This window comes from Hyperolius riggenbachi, chromosome 1, assembly GCF_040937935.1.
Source record: "Hyperolius riggenbachi isolate aHypRig1 chromosome 1, aHypRig1.pri, whole genome shotgun sequence".
Lineage (NCBI taxonomy): Eukaryota > Metazoa > Chordata > Amphibia > Anura > Hyperoliidae > Hyperolius > Hyperolius riggenbachi.
Genome location: NC_090646.1, coordinates 102,704,228 through 102,726,453, shown reverse-complemented (window position 1 = coordinate 102,726,453; position 22,226 = coordinate 102,704,228). Strand labels below are relative to the sequence as shown.

Genomic DNA, 22,226 nt, shown 5'->3' with positions numbered 1-22,226 from the left:
CAGCGAGACTGCAAATTATAGGCTTGCCTTAAAAAGAGGCGTTTTAAGAGTATGAAACCTTCCAGGCTCAAAGGACAGAAAGTCCCAAAGGACAGGTGATGATCGTGAGAAGTCCTGGATGAGTTAACCAAGCTAGAGGATAATAGGGTGTCATGGGAGGAGCGAAGGCTCTGGATGGGATGGTATCTGGAGATTAATGAGGAAACGTATGGTAGGGACAACTTCTGTAAAGTTTTGTATGATAGAGTGAGGCGTTTAAACCAGATCCTTTAGGTGACTGACAGCCAATGGAAGAACTAGAAGAGAGAGGCTGCCTCAGGGAGTGGGAAGAGAGGTGGATGAGACAGGCAGCAGAGTTCAGGAGGGACTGGAGAGGTGCTAGTCTTTTTGGTAGACCTCACAGTAGTAAAGTTCTAGATGGGAAGTCTTAAGAATAAACAAAACAAAAACACACAATTAAAGAAGCATACAAACCCCTGAACTGAAAAGGGCATACTGACAATAATGGGTAAAGCAACTCAACCAATACTAAAAGCAACACACAGTGAAAAACTGATGGGTAGACTGGCTCAAAACACATCCAAAGTGGTAGGTCTAGTCAAGTGTTCCCAGTGTGCAGTGCTCAGTACCTACCAAAGGTGGTCCAAGAAAGACAACTGGTGAACTGGTATGCCCGAGGTTCATCAAAGTGTGTGGTAGAGAAATGGTTGATAAACCTAATGCTTGCCAAGGAAAGAAAAAAAGTGAAAAAAAAAAAAAAAAAAAAAAAAAAAGAAGGAGGAAGTAGGGACACCAACACCTCAGATGATAACTGGTCAAATCCGGCCAGCCAGTGGCAGGAACGCCACACCTGCGTTCCATGAAAACAATACGAAAAACAGCACATGGCACTCAGTAAGCTGTATGTATGCAGCAACAAGCTGTGGAGCTACAGTAGCTGTGCACACAACATTCCTAAAATGTAGCACCCACAGTCCAAACAGGTATTAAATAACCCACACATTGGTGTCTGTGACGAATATTACGGAAAGTCGTGCGCAAAATCGCCATCGATTTTCGCATGGTCGTGCACAGTTCCTGTCAGTCCTGGGTAAATGCACAATAGATGTCAATTTCCCTCTCTCTTACTGAGAGCAGCAGCCCTCCCCACATCCTGTGTCAGGAAAGAATTTCACAAGTGGCTCGCTTCCCTGGGCAGAGGCCATTTGGTCACTCAGCTCATCTCCACCAAACCAGCTCAAACTGGTTGAGATTCAAATTTCCCTCCAAGTTCATAGCTTCAAACAAAGGGAACATTTACTTTATTAATAATTCAAAATAGGTTTGGCACAGCAAGACAAAAATTACATTTCCTGATATCTAGAAATCAGTTCTATCAGTCACCTAAATTACAATTTTCTAGCTATCAGGAATCTGCAGAGAAACCACTTTATCCGGCATGCATAGAGCGAATTCGTTAGACTAGGCATGTATAGCCTCGTTTAATACAGAGTCGCATGCTGCTTATGAATATGGTTTCGGATTTGCGATGCACCAATCTTGGGCCGAGTCACACAAATGATTAATAATTGGTACATTCCTTGCTCTGAGTCTGTGGGTGGCAACCTGACTGCCAGGAGGTAACCCTGCCTTAAACACACCTACTTTCCAGGTAGTGACCGCCCCAAAACTCAGGTCAGTAAAAAGTGTTTGCGAGGAACTCCTCCTCAGTTCTTCAATTTCCATCGACCAGGGAAGTCCAGACATGTGCTCAAGGAGAACCGGGCGCATGTTGTGTACAAAGGACTTTTAACCTGAATGCCTACTTTTAAACTGGACTATTTTTCTTCATTCTTCAAATGGACTGCTCAGCTAAGTAAGAACTTTCTTATTTTATTCCCTTTTATTTTTAAGCTCTGTGTTTATATGTTAATAGGTGTATATTACTGTATGTAATGCATTTTTGTTATTAAACGTTTTAAAAATCGTTTAGCAGTTATGACCTGTTGCTGAACATACTCAATCGTACCCATTCTCCTGAAATCGCTACCCTGTGTTTAATAGAAGTGTACACTTATAACCCGTATGCACGAATCCGGCTCAGATAGTCAGATCTGACCCAGATTCCTGTATACCGCAAAGGGTTAATAGAGCGTTCTCAAAGTCCTAGTAAAACTACAGTAGCAGGCTGTGTAACTCGCTTGGTGGCAGATCTTTGAATTGTATATGTGTGTGGTGAATCGGTTGGTAGCAGAACGCTCCCTTCGCGAGTCAATTCATCAAATTGCGAACGCGGGTTACCCTTCGTGATGAACAAATGACCGTGTGAGAGGATTTCTGACGCTGATCAATTTACCCCATCCGCAGACCGGCCTTGCGGTCTGTGACAGTGTCTACCCTGATAAAACACAGGAAACACTTGTGTTAAAATCTTAAACAACAAATTATACCCAACTTGTAAAAAGGGCTGCCCGTTAAACGGGCGCTAGGTCACAGCTGCTACCCGCAATTCGCGCACATACGCGTCCCGCTTGCTCGTTCCCCACCACTGTCTGAAGTATATGCACACAGGGAGCTGCTTGCTTAGCAGTTGTAAAAAGCTGTTATTTCCCACAATGCAATGAGAACCTCTGTGAACCTCACACAGCAAATTGTCAGGTCCGGCCCTGTGTCCTAACTGCCCTGGCTGTGCACATGCTCAGTACAAAAAGCCAGGGACAGAGATAGAGATTGCTTCTTCAGTGTGAAACAAAATAGATACGGAGTTTTGATTGTATTGCACCAAAGGTCTAATTAAAATACTCATTTTGTTTCCTCTAATCTTTTCCTTTAGAGGAACTCTACTGATGAATAACACTTCTTCTAATAATAAGTGTACTGACTATGAATTACGTGCTTGTACGTTTATCGATCATTCTGTAGGATTTGCTGTTTAAGATTTTTTTCATTACCGTTACACACAAGTGTTTCCTCTGTTTTTTATTTTCAGGGTAGACAACACTGAAGTTCCCCGATTTGTACATGCATGACTGAGGTCACTCTCTTGGGGTGGGTAATGTAAAGAGGAACTCCAGTGAAAATAATGTACTAAAAAAGTGCTTCATTTTTTTCAATAATGATGTATAAATGATTTAGTCAGTGTTTGCCTATTGTAAAATATTTCCTCTCCCTGATTTACATTCTGACATTTATCACATGGTGACATTTTTACTGCTGCCAGGTGATGTCAGTAGAAGGAGGTGCTGCTTTTTTTTTTTTAGCAGCTGGAAACAGTTGTTATTTTCCACAATGAAACAAGGCTCCTACAGTGTGATGTCAGAACCATGGTCCTGACATTAAACTGTGGGAGGGGTTTCACCCCAATATCAGCCATGCAGAGCCCCTTGATGATCCGTTTGTGAAAAGGGGAAAGGGTATCAGCTACTGATTGAGATGAAATTCAATTCTTGGTACGGTTTCTCTTTAATACCTGTTTGCACTGTAGATGGTGTACCTGAGCAAGGGCTCTGCCAGAAACATGTCTTTCCACTGAGCTCCAATTGCTGCATACACTGAGTGTGGTGCCCTTTTTTGTATTGTGTGCATGAGGGGGGGGGGGGGGGGGGAGTAGTTTTAAGTCCCTTCCCCACTTGCACGCTGTAGCAAAGCCTTCAATTCTGCCCTATACTGTGTAACCCTCAATTTATAATGAATAGGATCGCACTGCGTTTTCACAAAATTGTATGCAACCATGGATTGCATTACCATGCTGAAGCATAATGCAAGGCTGGAACATAAGACATCAGAAGTCAATACACTGCATAAAGTATTGCACATACTATGCATTGCTGAAAATGCGATCAGCAATGCACAAGTGGGGAAGGGGCCTTAGTGCATTGCAACTTGCTGTATGTGGAACTCTGTAGTTGTGAACCAGGCACAGTCTGACGGTGCCAGGGCCCGGGAGTTTACTTTGATGGGAAGGCAGGGTAGGATGAAGCAGGTGGTTTTGGTGCACGAAACCAGGTGCCCCATAGCAGCAATGTAATGCTCTAGCGGTTGCCGGACACCAAATTACATCACCCTCCGAGTTGCGACAACTTGGATGGGGAATTGTATTTAACGCCTCCGGGGAGTTTTGCAGCAGCAGGAAGAGCCATCATTCGGCTCTGCTGGTGAAGCATACGTACGTGGGTAGTGGGCCCCAGAGTTACTTTTGGCCCGAGGCCCCAATGTGGCTTAAAGGGAACCTAAACTGAGAGGGATATGGATGTTTCCTTCTAAACAATACCAGTTGCCTGGCAGTCCTGCTGATCTCTGGCTGCAGTAGTGGCTGAGTTACACACCCGAAACAAGCATGCAGCTAATCCAGTCTGACTTCAGTCAGAGCACCTGATCTGCATGCTTGTTCAGGGGCTGTGGCTAAAAAGTATTAGAGACACAGGATCAGCAGGAGAATCAGGGAACTGGTATTTTAAAAGGAAAAATCCATATCCTTCTCAGTTTAGGTTCCCTTTAAAGCGGCCCTGTGTATAGCCCAATTTAAATTGGAAGACTGGAATTACTGCTTTAAATAGAACCACACACTTGTATAGAGGGCTGTGTGCTTGTCTGTCTCCTGTCCTGCAGGCTGTTTTCATTAGACCAGCTCTTCTAGGCCACAATGTTACCCAACCCAGGTTTTGTAATATTTGCCTGCTTTATGTAATGAAAAGCACATTCATAGTGAACACAGACATTCTTACAAAGCTGTGTTTGCGTGCAGTTATAGGGCAACCATTTGTTACGCAGACTCTGTTCCTTTGTAACACTAGATGTCAGTACAGAGAGGATATAGAATATATAATTTATAACCACATAACAGTAATTATGCATTTCCAGTGTGTGTTTTTCAATGAAACAATTGTAAAAAAAAAAAAAAAAAAAAACCCTTTTGAATGGGTCTATCAGTAATTCTTTCCAGATGACAAAGTCTAAAGGTCAAAGAGCAAACATTCTCATTTCGAAACTGCAAAAGTGACCAATGCAAAAAGGAGGCAAGAGGTCTTCTGTGTTATCTAGTCTTTCCAAAGCCGGCAGAGAGTACATCAAAGTTTTCTCTCTCTGCCTATAGAACTGATTCCTCAGCCCCTCTGTAAATCAGCCGCTTTGTGACGGTACACTAAAGTATGGTCAGGGTTGTGCCACTATTAAAAAAAAAAAAAAAAAAAAAAAAATTATATATATATATATATATATATATATATATATATATATATATATTTATTATTTTTTAATGGGCCAAGAAAAATCATTATGTCCCCTTCTGAAATTCAAATTTACCTTGTAAAACCAAAAAACATAATGCATCCCTTCAGCTCAGTGTGTAGAATAATTAGTTGACATAATGGCCTAAAATCAATTCACTATTCCTAGGAGATACTTTTTCATCTTCTGTTTAAAATATCTCCACAACTGAAAAAGTACCAAAAAGTAGGTGAAAATGTACTGTCAAATTCATTCGGAGTAATTTTTTTTTCTTTTTTGCTTCCTTGTGATTTAAAAGTCATTTTATTAAAGAGTGAAAATATCGCTTAGGGAAAAAAAGTGAATTGAATAAGGGCCACTGTCACAATGTCTTTTCAACCCCCAGCAAGAAAGTACACAAAATGATTTTGATAGTACTTTTTTTTCTACTTTTGGTACTTCTTCACTTGATAAGTGCCGAAAAGTTATTTTAGTTTCAAAAAAGTCTCATCAGGCCCTAGGACCAATTTTTTTTTTTAGAGTAAAGTGTACAAGCCCGGGTGCCCAACATGAGTTTTATTTATCATACGCAGAAAACACATGGTAAGTGGAAAAAGGACATAATATCCAGTAGTGTATACAGCTTGATAGATCAATATGCAATGCAAGCTAGGTATCGAGACCATTCTCATATAAGAGAGTATATAAAAGGCTTTGCCCGTGAGGAGACCTTATTGTTTTTAGGGTGGTCTTAAGACCAATAAAGTTTAGTTTAGTTAAGATTGCGAACTTCTGGAGAGGTCGTGCGTGATCCACGAGTCCCACACCTTCTGGAAGTGGTTGCCTCGATCCCTCACTATAGCGTTAATATGCTTACAAGTCAAAGTAAAATGTATCTTATCGATCATTTGAGGGTACTCCACTGTGTGACTATAAACTGAGTCAGCTTATGCTGGGCATGTGGAATGGGTTCTAGTTTCTTGGCTTATTAGGGATATGGTGCTGAGGGATGTTATTAATGATGGCATGCACCCTCCCTCAGAGGCACAAGACCCATGGGCATGTGCACCAAATATGTAGCAAGGTCCCTGAGAACTTCTAAAACACAAGGGTTCCCGCAATGGTGAATTTTGTTCAATCTGTAGGGGAGTAGATCTCTAGGGTAGTAAGTGTAGCAATCTAATTGAGACCTCCATGTTTGATGTCTGCATACTACCCTTGGATAGGGTTTCCAGGCACTGGGACCATTGCTCTGGATCAAGGGACACGCTGAGATTTTGTTCTTCCGTACGTTGGTATGTGAGGGTGTAGCCTTTGGGTGGACTATTTATGGCTGAATAGAGAAGGGAAAGTACGGTAGACCTTTTTGCATCGAGTCTTGCAAGCAAATACTTTCAAAGTCAGAAGGCTGGACTGCACATCCTGGTACTGCCAGGCTGAGTATAATGTGATGTATTGGTCTGGCTCTGAGACACTCTATAGGCATAGGTTGGGTTATCTCTAAAAATTGCACCCAAGCAGGTATCCTTCCTTGCACTAAGAATCCCTGAAGAGTTGCTAAGCCTTTTGCAGTCCACCATAAAATAATGGAGGGGTTGAAAAGTTATTTCGAAGAGCAGAAGAAAAATCATCACCTAGAAGAACACTACGGGAAAAAAAAAAAAAAAAAAAAAAAAAGTGAACTGCATATGGGCCAGCTCTTCAAAAACCCTCCATTTCTACTAATAGAAACCAAAATTTAAAAAAAAAAAAAAAAAAAAAAAAAAAAGGTATTTCTGGCCAGTTTTAACCTATTTTGTGAATGTAGCGATAGTGGGTGGATCCATTATATTAACCACTTTACCCCCGCGCGTACGGATTTCTCCGCCCCTTTTTCCATCCTTTCACCCCCAGGGACGGAGAAATCCGTACTCTGCGCACTCCCGCCGCTGTCCGCGCTCCCGCTCGTAAACACGCCGCTAGTAAACACGCCGCCGCCCGCTCGCCCGGAGATCAATGAACGGGAAAATCCATTCCCGTTCGTTGATCTCAGCCCCGCAATAATCTGCTGCCGCTCGGCTGAGCAGCCCGATCATTGTGAAAAAATAACAAAGTCCCAGCCTCTTTCTACTTCCTGCAAGAGTCCAGAAGGACGCTTGCAGGTCGTATGAAACAAATTGGTAATGGTGCCATCTTGTGGCCAAATAGTAAAACTACATCCTAACCATTTTTTACACACAAATAAACTTGTTTTACACAAAAAATTAACTCCTTACCTCCCACACTCCCCAATTTTTTTTTTTTTGTAATTAAAAAAAAAAAAAAAAATTTACAATTAAAAAAAAATACATAAATAGTTACCTTAGGGACTGAACTTTTTAAATATTTATGTCAAGAGGGTATAACACTGTTACTTTATAAACTATGGGCTTGTAATTAGGGATGGACGCAAAACTGAAAAAAATGCACCTTTATTTCCAACTAAAATATTGGCGGCAAACATTGTGATAGGGACATAATTTAAACGGTTTTATAACCGGGATAAATAGGCATATACATTTAATGGGTTTTAATTACAGTAGCATGCATTATTTAAAAACTATAAAGGCCGAAAACTGAAAAATAATAATTTTTTTCCACATTTTTTCCTATTTTCCTATTAAAACACATTTAGAATAAAATTATTCTTGGCATAATGTCCCACCTAAAGAAAGCCTAATTGGTGGCGAAAAAAACAAGATATAGTTCATTTCATTGCGATAAGTAATAATAAAATTATAGACGAATGAATGGAAGGAGCGCTGAAAGGTGAAAATTGCTCTGGTGGTCAGGGGGTAAAACCCCTCAGTTGGGAAGTGGTTAATTATAATTTAAAAAAAAACAACAAGTAAATGACAAACTGCGCTGAGAAAATTGGCTTTAATCGAATAATTAAAAGGTATTAAAGGTAAAATTGATCAGTGATCATAAGTAGATGGCCTCAAAAGTTGTGTATATGCATATACAATATGCTAAAACGTCCATAATAACAAATAAAAATTAGTTCATAAAGACCCGTTACGGATCTAAGGTGCAAGAGCAGATTGAGTTTTGCTGTGCAATAAATATTCACAGTATACTTCTTGAGTCCAGGATGTGGTTTCGTTGCATATGCTTATAATGGAACTCAATTGAATGTTATTAGTTGGTTCTACAGGTATGACCCCAATTGGGAGTATTGGCTTGCTGGAGGAAACAAATATTGATGCATCCCCATAGGAATCTCGCAAGTGATACAATAACACACAGTGCTTGTAGTTATACGTCTCACCCTTCCGGATCCGTAATGCGTGATGGAGTGCTGTTGCGGGGAGCCGCTCAATCTCACCTGCCCCGGCCGGTGGCTGGGTGAGAGAGTCTAGACGGGTACTGACGTCGGGCTGGGTTAGCCCGGCTCCCTTGCTGGCGAAGGTGGTGCGGGCTGGGACACTTGGCTGGAGATGGAATTTCCGTATAGTCCGGCGGTGCTAGCAGCCGCGTAGCTTGGCCACGCCTCTTTCCCCTCTAGTTTGTGACGTCACACTTGCAGCCACTGCTGACGTTTCGGGAGGAACGCCTCCCTTTCTCAAAGCTAGGCTCTCTTATGTAGCTTTGCCCGCCTCCTCAATTGCTATTCTTAATCAAACGCATATAGGTCCAAATCTTTGTTTAAGCCATGTGGTATCATGGAATTAAGATTGAATATCCACATAGTCTCTCTCCGGGACATTTCTAATAGGTAGTCCCCACCTCTCCAAGGTCTATTAACTTGCTCTATTGCGCAGTATTTCGTTCCCTTAAAGGAACATCCGTGTGCTAACTTATAGTTTTCTGAAAGAGGATGTTTTCTATTTCCTTTTGTAATATTAGTACAGTGCTCACTAAGTCTTTCATTTAGAGCACGTTTTGTTCTTCCTACATAATGTTTTTGGCAGGGGCAAGTTAGCACATATATGACTCCCTTTGTGTCACAATTAGTGACATCTTTGATCTTGAAAGTTTCTTTGTTTACCATTGCTATGATTTCGTGAACCCTTTCCACAGGTAAACTAGACTCCCGACAGGCCCTGCAGAATCCGCATTTTGTAACCATTCTTCTTAATTCTGGTTGATCTTATAGTGGGCGTTAGTATGTTGCCTACATTTTTTGTTCTCTTAAAGATCATTCTGGGGTTCTCTGGGGTTCCTAAAAATTTAGGCAACATACTAGCGCCCACTATAAGATCAACCAGAATTAAGAAGAAGAATGGTTACTTTAAAAAATGCGGATTCTGCAGGGCCTGTCGGGAGTTTAGTTTACCTGTGGAAAGGGTTCACGAAATCATAGCAATGGTAAACAAAGAAACTTTCAAGATCAAAGATGTCACTAATTGTGACACAAAGGGAGTCATATATGTGCTAACTTGCCCCTGCCAAAAACATTATGTAGGAAGAACAAAACGTGCTCTAAAAAGGAAAGACTTAGTGAGCACTGTACTAATATTACAAAAGGAAATAGAAAACATCCTCTTTCAGAACACTATAAGTTAGCACACGGATGTTCCTTTAAGGGAACGAAATACTGCGCAATAGAGCAAGTTAATAGACCTTGGAGAGGTGGGGACTACCTATTAGAAATGTCCCGGAGAGAGACTATGTGGATATTCAATCTTAATTCCATGATACCACATGGCTTAAAGGGAAGGTTCAGGGAGGGGATTAAAAAAATAAAAATAAAATTTCCACTTACCTGGGGCTTCCTCCAGCCCGTGGCAGGCAGGAGGTGCCCTCGCCGCCGCTCCGCAGGCTCCCGGTGGTCTCCGGTGCCCGACCCGACCAGGCCGGCTGCCAGGTCGGGCTCTTCTGCGCTCCATTTCCTGGGACTTCTGCGTCCCACGCCGGTGCGCATGCGCAGTACAGCCCGGCGGACGTCCGATGACGTCAGCGCGCCGGCGTGGGACGCAGAAGTCCCAGGAAATGGAGCACAGAAGAGCCCGACCTGGCAGCCGGCCTGGCCAGGTCGGGTCGGGCACCGGAGACCACCGGGAGCCTGCGGAGCGGCGGCGAGGGCACCTCCTGCCTGCCACGGGCTGGAGGAAGCCCCAGGTAAGTGGAAATTTATTTTTATTTTTTTAATCCCCTCCCTGAACCTTCCCTTTAAACAAAGATTTGGACCTATATACGTTTGATTAAGAATAGCAATTGAGGAGGCGGGCAAAGCTACATAAGAGAGCCTCTGATTACCCTCTGCAGCCTAGCTTTAAGGGAGGCGTTCCTCCCGAAACGTCAGCAGTGGCTGCAAGTGTGACGTCACAAACTAGAGGGGAAGGAGGCGTGGCCAAGCTACGCGGCTGCTAGCACCGCCGGACTATACGGAAATTCCATCTCCAGCCAAGTGTCCCAGCCCGCACCACCTTCGCCAGCAAGGGAGCCGGGCTAACCCAGCCCGACGTCAGTACCCGTCTAGACTCTCTCACCCAGCCACCGGCCGGGGCAGGTGAGATTGAGCGGCTCCCCGCAACAGCACTCCATCACGCATTACGGATCCGGAAGGGTGAGACGTATAACTACAAGCACTGTGTGTTATTGTATCACTTGAGAGATTCCTATGGGGATGCATCAATATTTGTTTCCTCCAGCAAGCCAATACTCCCAATTGGGGTCATACCTGTAGAACCAACTAATAACATTCAATTGAGTTCCATTATAAGCATATGCAACGAAACCACATCCTGGACTCAAGAAGCACACTGTGAATATTTTATTGCACAGCAAAACTCAATCTGCTCTTGCACCTTAGATCCGTAACGGGTCTTTATGAACTAATTTTTATTTGTTTTTATGGACGTTTTAGCATATTGTATATGCATATACACAACTTTTGAGGCCATCTACTTATGATCACTGATCAATTTTACCTTTAATACCTTTTAATTATTCGATTAAAGCCAATTTTCTCAGCGCAGTTTGTCATTTACTTATTCAATTGGACAATACTATAAAGGAATTAGGGATCCCTTGACAAACTAGCAGCTTAGTGGTGTTGGCGCAACACTAATTGATTTTTTGTTCATAAAAAAAAACAACAACACTTGTCTATGGTGAAGCTTTAAAGGGAACCTAAACTGAGAAGGATTTGGATTTTTCCTTTTAAAACAATACCAGTTGCCTGACTCTCCTGCTGATTCTGTGTCTTTAATACTTTCAGTCACAGCCCCTGAACAAGCATGCAGATCAGGTGCTCTGACTGAAGTCAGACTGGATTAGCTGCATGCTTGTTTCAGGCCCGCGATTCAGCCTCTACTGCTAAAGAGATCAGCCGGACTGCCAGGCAACTGGTATTGTTTAAAAGGAAACATCCAGATCCCTCTCAGTTTAGGTTCCCTTTAACAATTCTGCTTCCCTGGTTATTGTGCCAATGCTCTGCTTTATGAGCCACTGACGTAGAACAAGCATGCATCCATACCTGGTGTTGCGGATAGCCCGGCATTTGCGCCGGAGAGTGTGAGAAGTCCTCCTTCCTTCAAGTGCTTTGTGGCAAGATGACTTGAAATGGTTGAAGTCCAAATACTCTGTTTCCACATAAGGTCACAGTTCTTATAGAATGCTACAGATCAAGAATGCAGATGTAAAATAAAAGAAAGCAAAAAATACAGAAATAAATTAGAGACAATGAAAAATGCAGATCTATGCCAAAAGATGGTTGTATTTATATTGCATCAGTAGTGTTTGAGGAACGGTCACTCGATTGTGTTCTGGTTTCTCCTGGCTCAGGACCATGTATGGAAAATGATGGCATAGAATTTACGCCACCAGTTTCCCATCGTCCCGAGCCGATTGGTTGCGCACTTGGCCGCAGTTTCACCTGTCACATTGAGCCTCTTTATTTTAAATATTCTTTATTTTACATTGTCACAGTTTTTATATATAGCGGCCATACATCAGAGTGAGAAACAAACAGGATTACAACACAGTAGAGAAACAAGTAGAGGGTATCTGCACAACCAAAAATGGCAGTAAGTAAGTGCAGTAAATCACCCTCTAGTCATTCCAAAATAACAATAAGGTCCAGCAGAGGTTGAACTAATAACTATATATGTTGGGGGTGTTGCACATGTCTGCCCCCCTGTGACCTCAGTGTGCCCTCTCTGCAGCCTTATGATAGCAAGGGCCAAGGGGATGTGGAAGCTCCAGTGCTCAGCAGGAATAATCACCTGGAATCACTGTTGCTGCAGACCTCTCTGTGGTATGTTTTTTATTTCTTGTTTTTAGGGTCTAAAAGCTTGTGAAAAAAAATATTGAGCATAACGCGTGTGTGTGTGTGTGCGCGTGCGTGCGTACGTATATACACTTGAACTCATTTGTAAAAAAACAAAGAGTAAAAAATACTTACCTCTGTGTAAAAAAGAGAGGTCATACTGCGCATGCTCAAGTACAGTCCTCGCATGTCCAGCAGAACAAGGCCACTCGAGCACAGCTTTTTTCCTCCAAGCACAAGCAGCTTTGCTCTACTGCACTTGCCTAGGTGCAGTATGGGTGCGTTTCTACACTCAAACAGGAGCGGCGCGCAACCACCAACAGCTATGCAACCGTCAAAAAAGGGCAGTAATAGTTCTGGTTGAAGAGGATCAGGGAATCCTCTGGACCATCCAGAGGCTTACCACTGGTTAGATTTTTTTTTTTTTTTTTCACTACAGGTTAGCTTTAAATCACTGCACTGAACGCATTATCTGTTGCTTAACAAAATAAACCTGTTTATGTTTGTATAGTCTTGTGTCTGTACCATGAAAATTAAATATGGTTTCGTTTTACAGTAAAATGACAAAACAAATGAGCGTTTTTGGAAACTTTGGAACGTAAAACAAGGAATTAAAAGCAACTTGAGCAGTTTGCATATGGAGTAAATCAGAATTATTACGGTTGATTGCTGCCAGACACACACACACACAGATGGCAAAACGGCTGACTCACTATGAAGTTGTATTTCCACTGCATCCATATGTAAAGAGGGCTTCACCACTCAGAGTGACAAAGTACATACTTCATAGACGTTCTATAGGAGCATCTGAAGTACAGTATGCTATAACTGGAACAGAACTACAGAGTACTTATCAATAGCAGGCCAGGGGCATGTTAAGGCTCATACACACGTGTGCACCAGGATCTGGGCTTAAAGCCTGGCACACACTTTCAATTATGATTGGCCAATCACTGACCAAATTTACCACCTTCATTTAGTACGAGGTCAGCAAATATTGATTACTATGAGCCGATTGTGTAGATAAACCCTCATACTACAAGGAGGTGGTAAAAATGGTCAGTGAATGGTCATTCATAATTGAAAGTGTGTACCGGGTTTTATGCTAGGTTCACACCATACAATTTTGTATTAGATCGATGGTTCGATAGATAATTTCCGACATGTACGATCGTTTTTCCTGAAGGATTTCTCATAGAAGAGAATGGAAATAGATATGAAAAGATAACAGAATCAAATATTGATCGGAAAATCAAATTGGAAATAGATTGGACGGAAAATCGACCGAAAAAACGCATCGTGTGTACCCAGCATTAGAAGTAAGATATATTGGATTTGTTCAGTTTGCAGAATTTTAAGGTGTGTGTAACCACCTCCAATTTTGATTGACCAATGATTGGCCTATTTTACCGATTTCAAGTAGTGTGAAAGCTTACCTACACAATGTGCTTGTGGTATTCAGAAGCTGTTGGCCCTCATGTTACAAGAAGGTGGTCAAATTGGGCAATCAAAATTAGGTGTGTGTATGCAACAATAGAAGGGGAGGGGAACAGTTCATTAATGGTTACTACTATTCAAAGCACATGTAGAGGTGATCATTACCAGCATAGTACCAATAACGGGCTGATACAATGTTTGAGGGAGGGTCTCTGGTTGGCCACTTAGATTCAGAAGCCTTGGCACATTCACCATCTGCATGCCCTATTGCTACACCACAATGTACCAGACCATACCAAAGTATCGCTGAAACAGGAGGCACCAAAATTACACAGCGATATGGGTCATCTCAGCCCTTTATTTTGGCACTTGTGTTAGGTCATCTCTGCAATGGAGGTCATTGGGGATTTTTTTTTTCCTAATGCTGAGCAGCGTGGGGAAGGGGCACAGAAACACAAAAAGTTGCAGTTTCTGCAAAAAAACAAACCAAAAAAAAAACCTGTTGCAACAATCCATAGATCCTCAGCACCACGCAGCTTGCCTGTTCGCCTTTGGTCCTGCCAAAAACAGCCCCAGTCACACCTGGCTGAAAGCATGGAAACATGCAGAGCCAGGACAAGGTCCTCCAGCACCCAAGGCTGTGACACCAAAGTGCGACCCTCCATCCCTCCCACCCCAGCCGTCACACACTGAATACTATTAGACTAAGAGGCGCCTCAGGGCCCCCAACACCTTAATCTCTAGTCATCTGACTTGCAATGACTGTATCCATTTTTCTTGTTTCTGCTTCATACACAATAGGAGAATGATAGCGGAGAGAGTTGTGTGCCCCCCTCCTACACTGCGCCCAGAGGCTGAAGCCTCTCTCGCCTCTGCCTCGGCCCGGCCCCGGAAACATGTCTTCAGCAGACAGATGTATGCTTATGTGAATAAATGGGGAGTAATTCAGACTGAATGAGAGAAAGGCAGTTGTAGGTCCCCGGGGATCTATGAACTGGTGCAGCAGTTTATTTTTGCAAAAATAAATAAAAAGGTCTTACAAATGTAAAATTTACCCTAATAGGAAGGATATGAACTTACATTTGGCTTTAGCAGAGCCACCAGCCCAGCCTCCAGCTACACACAGGATGGCATCCACCTTCTCTCCACCCAGAAGCTGGTCCACTGCCGACGTCACCTGATGTGTGAAAATGGAATGACATCTCAAGTAGTAGTTAATGTCAAATGACAAGAACCTGTTTTAGGGCATCCAGGATCGGCTAAGCGCGGTGCTTCCTTGTTCCCTGCGGGGGTCAGCATGCAACATGCTTACCAAATGATGGGAACGGATGCCAAACGCTTCTTTGTTCATTTACAGAGAAGCGTTTAGCATCAGCTAAACACAACATACCCGAATGCCCATGTGAAGCGGCCCTTAGCTGAATTGCATACAGTTTTATATAAAAGTACCATGCGTTTTATACATAGTAGCAAATGCAAGGGGGAAAAAAAAAAAATATATATATATATATATATATATATATATATATATATATATATATATATATATATATATATATATATATATATATATATATATATATATATATATATATATATATATATATATATATATATATATATATATATATATCACACATAATGCAAGTCTATGGGCCGCACAGAAATCACATGGGTGTAAGATTCCCAGTGAAATTTTATGTGCATTTTCAAACCGTACAGCGCATTTCCTCTTCCCGCATACTGTATGCAGATCACATAAATTTGCATAAAATGCTCTCCGATGGGAAATTTATTCATGAATCACATGCGTTGGAGTGTGTGTGTGTGTGGGGGGGGGTTGAGTATCTGATAATCTTTTTCACTTGTTAAAATGCTATCCGATGGGAAATTAAAAAAACACACGTGAATATCACATGCATTTTGCTAAATGTAAATATTTATTAAAACACAAAACCTCATGGTTTTCTGCACAGACAAGTGTGCTGAACCTCATGAGGACAGCAACTCGTTCATGTGTTGCCAATCATTACTTTTCTCCACTGAGCAATGCTATAGCTGCACAGAATATCTGTTCAGCACTCGTTCCCCAAAATGTTACCCTAACACTCAGTCCACATCATTGAGCATATGTATGAGAATTAAGGGATGAGGGAGGTAAATGATGAGATGATAAAAAAAAAAAAAATAAAAAAAAAAAAATGGAGGCCTGTAATCAGCTGTCATCAGTTCTAGATTATAGACAGGACTAATGGAGCCTATGTAAGGTGTCTGTAGGAGACAAAGGGAAAAATGTTGCCAAGTCATGCATTTAAATATTGAAATATCTAAGCTATGCAGGTTCTGGGGCTTTTCCCACATAATCAGTGCCTGAGCTGCACCTAACTAACCCCAAGGCCAGTATAATTCATTACTGTCCATAAATAAAGGAATTGGTTGGCTACAAGAGAAGACAAGACAAATAACATGTATATCGCGCTTTTCTCCTGGCGGACTCAAAGCGCCAGAGCTGCAGCCACTAGGACGCGCTCTATAGGCAGTAGCAGTGTTAGGGAGACTTGCCTAAGGTCTCCTACTGAATAGGTGCAGGCTTACTGAACAGGCAGAGCGAAATTGATAATGACATTAATGGAAAACCTACAGATCACTAATGCCATGTAGTGTGGTATGTAAGTTATTGCAGTGAAAATGGAGTACAGGTCAATAGGACAATGCTAAACAAACAAGGGGCAGATTTACTGTCTGATCAATTATTTATATGTCCTATTTGATCTTCGATCGATTTTTCAATCGATTTTCCATTCAATTCTGAAAAATCGTTCAAAAAACTGGTTGGAAATCAGATCAGAAATAATCAGACATTGCATCGTGTGTACCTAGCATTAAATCTGAATCAAAGTTGAGGAAGCGATTACATTATCTTGATTATGTTTCCATATCTTGCGCTATTTGTAAACATTCTGCTTGTTTTTCAACTGAATCACTGCCAGGAAAGAGTGCACAGCAGACAACTTCTCAGTAGATACATTATAATATATATAAATACAGCAGCTATGCAATCAATTACAATGGCAGCTTTCAGAGCAGATAAACTGCACTTTGGGAACTTGTAATTTGTGAACGGATGATAATACTTGCACAAAAGCAAATATAACTGTATTAGTAATAAAAAGTGGGAAAACACATTTTTATTGAATATTATGTCAGAGTTTAATCCCACTTTAATTGCCCTGGGCAAACCCGGAACTTTGCATGAGTAGATTGGTAATCAGACCTGGAAACTTATTGACCGATATGGTCTGATAATTATTAATCATCAGCCTATTGAATGTGGTTAACCCCAAGTAAAGTTTCATCTCACCCCAGGTGAATTTTGCCTCCTGTGAGGCCCTAAAGAAAAAAAAAAAACAAAAAACACCTGACCAGGACACTAATGCTGCAGAGCCACAGCACTGATGCTGTCCAACCTGGCATGAACGTCTCATGCTAAAAGCTATGGCACAAAGTCTATAAATATTATATGGGACAGAACAACTGCAATAGTCTTACATGACACTAATCAACTGTAATAAGTAGAAACAGTGCTTCTGGCAGTGTGTGTGGCAGACACTGGCTTACTGAAAATAGCAGTTCAAAGAGCAATCATGATGTGGAACACACACAGCAACTGTTGAGATTTCATTCTACTGCAGATGAACCAGTTAAATATGGATTTCATATCAGTAGTTACAGGTTACAGTAAATCACTGCCCTGAGTGAGCAATAAGCGTCTAATAAACTAAATCAATAGCACCAGAATAAGCTGTTTTATATCTCAAATTGCAAAACGCAATCGCAACGCAAATTCTTAGTGACTGTTAGGGCCTGTACACACTGAAAATTGCAAACGCAGTGCAATTGCGTTTTTAATCAAATTTCTACTTGCGATTTTCATCAATTGCGATGCGCTTGCGATTTTGCTGAGGCTATCTTTTCCTGGTTTCCTGATTGTTTACCTAAAAAAAACACAATGGAAAAAAATTGCATGCATTGCGGTTTTCATGCATTTTTTTTCAAGCGTATCGTTTAAAAAATGCAGCAGTCACAGCGATTGCATTTTTCTAAAAACACATTGCACCAGTGTGTATAGGTCATCACGACTTTCATGATTTTTCAAAAGACCTTGTGATTCTAAAAACTCAGCAGTGTGTACAGGTCCTTATGAAAATTATTTACAATGTTTACTAGATGCTAAGAATGCAAGGAGAAATGCAGGGGGAAAAAATTGCAGCATGCAGGACTTTAGCAATCAGATCGCTATTGGTTCGCACCGGTGTATAAGTATACCTGCGATTTTCATTATTTCGCTGGTGTCCTCGCATTTTGCATGAGATTTGAAAATGTTGCAAAATCGAGTGTAGTGTAAAAAAAGCCCTCATGCTATTTAGCATTTCCTCGCAAGATAAACAGACATTCACATTACAACAGGTGCTTGAGTGAGGTCCAGTGGCTAAATGGGCAGAAACTGCACAGGTTCTAATACACAGAAAACCAATGACTCACCTCCTCAGATTGCTCTGTGAACGAATCTGACAATTTCACCACCACGTTAGCATTGGCAGCTGCGTTTTCTGTCACATCTATTGATGCCACCCACTGAGAAATGAAAACAAAAATTAGACTGATATGAGTTTATTGAAAGGATAATACATTTTTCATGCAACTGAATTACATTTCAAGGAGGAACATGAAAGGGTCTGATGGTGACCACACAGGGAGAATAACATTTAAGTATAGGCAATTGTTTTACTCCACAAGAACTAGAATTAGCAGGAATTGAACTAGAACCCCTTTGGACCAGGGTAATTTAAAAGGGTCATGACTGAGTACCTTGATAGTCAGCAAACTGTCACTCCCCTTCTGAATCTGATTACTTACATGAAAATAGAGGTTTCAGTCCCTGCTAATTCTGGATCAAGAGGGGCTGAAATTGACAAATCAAAGGTTACATCACACCTCTATTAGTGACGCTCTATTCTAAATGCTTATTGCATATCTGATGATAAGGTGTAAGGACTCCACTGTGATTCTGCTGGCTGCATGCTTGCTTCAAGTGCAAGATTTTCCAGCAAGCTAAAAAGGATTTACCCAAAAGCCAGAAAATTAAAAATTTTTGTTTAAAGGACATAAAGATGGCAGCCTCCATATTTCATACCCTTTAAGCTCGCATATGCAGCTATGCTGCAACTGGAGTCAGTCTTTTCTCATTATAGCTCTAGTTTGACTGGAGTCTCATCCAATCCTAAGTTGAGTTAATAGTTACCCAGTTTTTGGATTTGAAGTACTCCACACACTTGGACCCCAGGGCTCCTCTCCCTCCATAGACCAGCACTCTGTGAGCCTCAGTGACAGCAGCCATTCTGCACAGTGTAGTATAGGTCAAAGTGCTCAGTCTCTGATCAGCACTCGCTGCTCAGACTCAGCAACTCTGGCTGAGAACTGTCATGTAAGAAGAACACAAGACTCGACCCCTCCTCCTCCTGACGTCACCGCCTGTGCTATAACAACCCCCTCCAGACCAGCCTCCCCTGCATCAGAGTGACGTTACGTGCTGCCATTGGGCCCCTGCTTGTTCCCTGCGAACCTTGCAAAGTGCCCATGTGACGTACTGTGCAGTGAGTGCATTGAGCGTGCTGGGCTGGGAGACGAGCAGGCATGTCATGTCGTGCTTTGGGAAGTGATTGTGTTTCAATGTTTATTGAATTTTACAACACAGGGAGGAGGCAGAGCAGTGCTGTATCTGTCAATGTGCTTATTCATTAGGCTGTCTCTAAACAACTAAATGTTAATTTCCATGAACAGCTGTTTTGTCTGTAGAGAAGCAGCATTTTCATACAAATTTCAATTAACATATTATCTGCTGTGTAGTGCACTGTGGCCATCCAAAATAGCACTGTGCAGTTACACCAGCTTTACAAGAAAGCACAGCTCACAGCTGTCTCTGCATTGGAGGGGTAGCAATTGCAACAATAAGATTGCAATTTAACGATGCAGAAAAGTCGTATGGCACGTAGGTGCCCATTAATGGTACAATTTTTCCTTCAGATTTGAGCTTTAGATGCAATTTTTATGAACGAATTGCATAGAATTTTGCACCGTGTATGGTGCAAATTGATGTGAAACGATTCTTAGGTTGATTGGAAATACAAGCAATCCGAAAGTTGGATTTTATGATCGTCTCGGAATGTAAAACCTTCTTAAATTGTTTCATTAATGGAAACAATCGATTATTACCTTCCAATTAGTTTTGATCAAATCGTGTTGAAAGATCGAATCTAAAGGAAGCAGTTAATGGATACCGTAGATATGCGATATGTAATGATGCATACAATACCATTGAAAGTGTCCATTACTGCCACTGTAAATACGCTGCCAATGTATCCTGATAGATCTCAGCCCATCAAACCACAACTCAAACAACGTGCTAGCCCCATAGGAATATCATTGCATCATGTTTTCAGGAGCAATCTGCGATTCTGTATAGCGTTTAAAAAAAAGATACAACCTACACCACTTTTCCACACAACACATGCGATTCCTTATCAGGATTCACACAAAAAAACGCCTGTGTTGAAACACATATCGTGCGGCAAATGCTTGCAAGGAATCATCTGCAGCTCCTGTAGACACAAGTGTAATCCATTCCTAAAGGTGCATACATACATTCAATTTTAATTGGCCAATCACTGACCAATTTTACCACCTCCATGTAATATAAGGGCCAACAGATTGTGAATACCGTAGAATTCCTTTATAGTAGAATCCAAGGGACCTGACCAAGTAGTTTACAATATTAGAAGTTTACTATATCAGGACTCGTCATACATTGTATTTTTATGCAGGAGCATGTTCGGGACCTGGGCACTGAGTTTACTGTATCCAGAGGTCTACTATATCAGCGTTTACTATAAGGTGATTCTACTGTACTATGAACAGATCGTGCAGTAAGCTCTAATACTGGTAAAATTGGCCAATTAAAATTGGATGTGTATTCCAGGCGTTAGAATTAGTTCGCTCTGACTGACTTCCTCTTTAGTTGACATTCTTTACATCTAACGGTAGCGGATCATCCCTGTATAAAAATTGTAAAAAATTGTTTTTAAAATATCGCCTAAAATCATCAGGAACCATCATTTTGAACATGTGATTATAGTTCTTATAATAACTTGTTCAAAGTAATTGTTCCCGATCATTTCAGGTGATGTTATAGGAACAATTTGTATACAGCCATAATCACCTTCTGCTGAGCAGCCTGGTCGCTTCTATGGTGGGAAAGGCCATCTCTGAGGGTAGGAACACACTAGACAGAATGGCATAGGCGGTTTCCACTATGAGCTATGGAAAACACATATGTGATTCTGCCTAGTGTGTTCCTACCCTAAAGGTAAGACTTCTGACATGGAAGGGGGATGCTAAGCTAGGTTTATACTTAAAATGACCATAGATGATTCATTTATTCAGGTGACGTTCACAATGGGACATAACGGAGCAATTTTAGGGAGGCATTGCAATGTGGAACTACGCACTGCAATGATAAGTCCATACGACGTTCACAGCGTGACAATAGCGTTGCGGTGTTGTGTTATGGTTAAGCACTGCTGCAGTGAGTTACTGCTAAACGCACACATTAAAGGTACAGGGAAGCATACTTTTCATTGCTTGTATGCTTCACTGAACCTCACCATATGCGACGTAATGCGGCTGTAACATGTGGTACAACGTTTTTTGTTCAATTGCGTTCCTGTTAAAACAGGAACACCACGCAACGTCCCACTGTGAACCTAGCCTCAAGCCATGAAAATCTATAGTGGGTACAAAGCGTTACTTTTGATGTACAAATCTGTATAACTAAATGTATTTATCAGTAAAAAAAGATAATAACAGGAAAACATAGCATGATTTTAAAAATGAAAGTTTGTGTTTTATTCAGAATTTGATAAGAGAACTCGCCCAACACCTCACAGGCAGAGCATCGCCACAGATAGGGCTTGATTCACAAAGGCAAATGGCATGCCTTATCCAAGTTAACACACCTTATCAAAGTTAACACGCCTTATCAGAGTAGCATACAAACCCGCAGGGACTCAGTGCAGGCGAGTGGAGCTCTCATCATTGCCAATTAGCATGCATAAGTTTTTAGCACTCGTTATGCTACTCTGATAAGGCGTGTTAACTTTGATAACGCACGTTATCTCTGATAAGGCGTGTTATATCGGATAAAGCATGGTATTTGCCTTAGTGAATCAAGCCCATAGAGTGAAAAATGGCCGGCTCTGAAATAGGTGACCACCACCACAGAAAATGATATGCTGCTAATTAGTATTAGGTATGT

General features: G+C 41.5%; 1 protein-coding gene across 1 annotated transcript in view; it reads right to left on the bottom strand.

The window, feature by feature from the left end:
- Positions 1-19,360, bottom strand: part of QDPR (quinoid dihydropteridine reductase) — a 49,606-nt gene extending 30,246 nt beyond the window's left edge. The window contains exons 1-4 of the mRNA XM_068267659.1: positions 19,158-19,360; positions 18,398-18,490; positions 14,936-15,032; positions 11,627-11,767 (exon numbers count right to left, since the gene is read on the bottom strand). Coding sequence (XP_068123760.1) covers positions 11,627-11,767; positions 14,936-15,032; positions 18,398-18,490; positions 19,158-19,253 — 427 coding nt within the window. The 5' untranslated portion in view covers positions 19,254-19,360. The remainder of the gene's footprint in view (positions 1-11,626; positions 11,768-14,935; positions 15,033-18,397; positions 18,491-19,157) is intronic.
- Between the last annotated feature and the right edge of the window lie 2,866 nt (positions 19,361-22,226).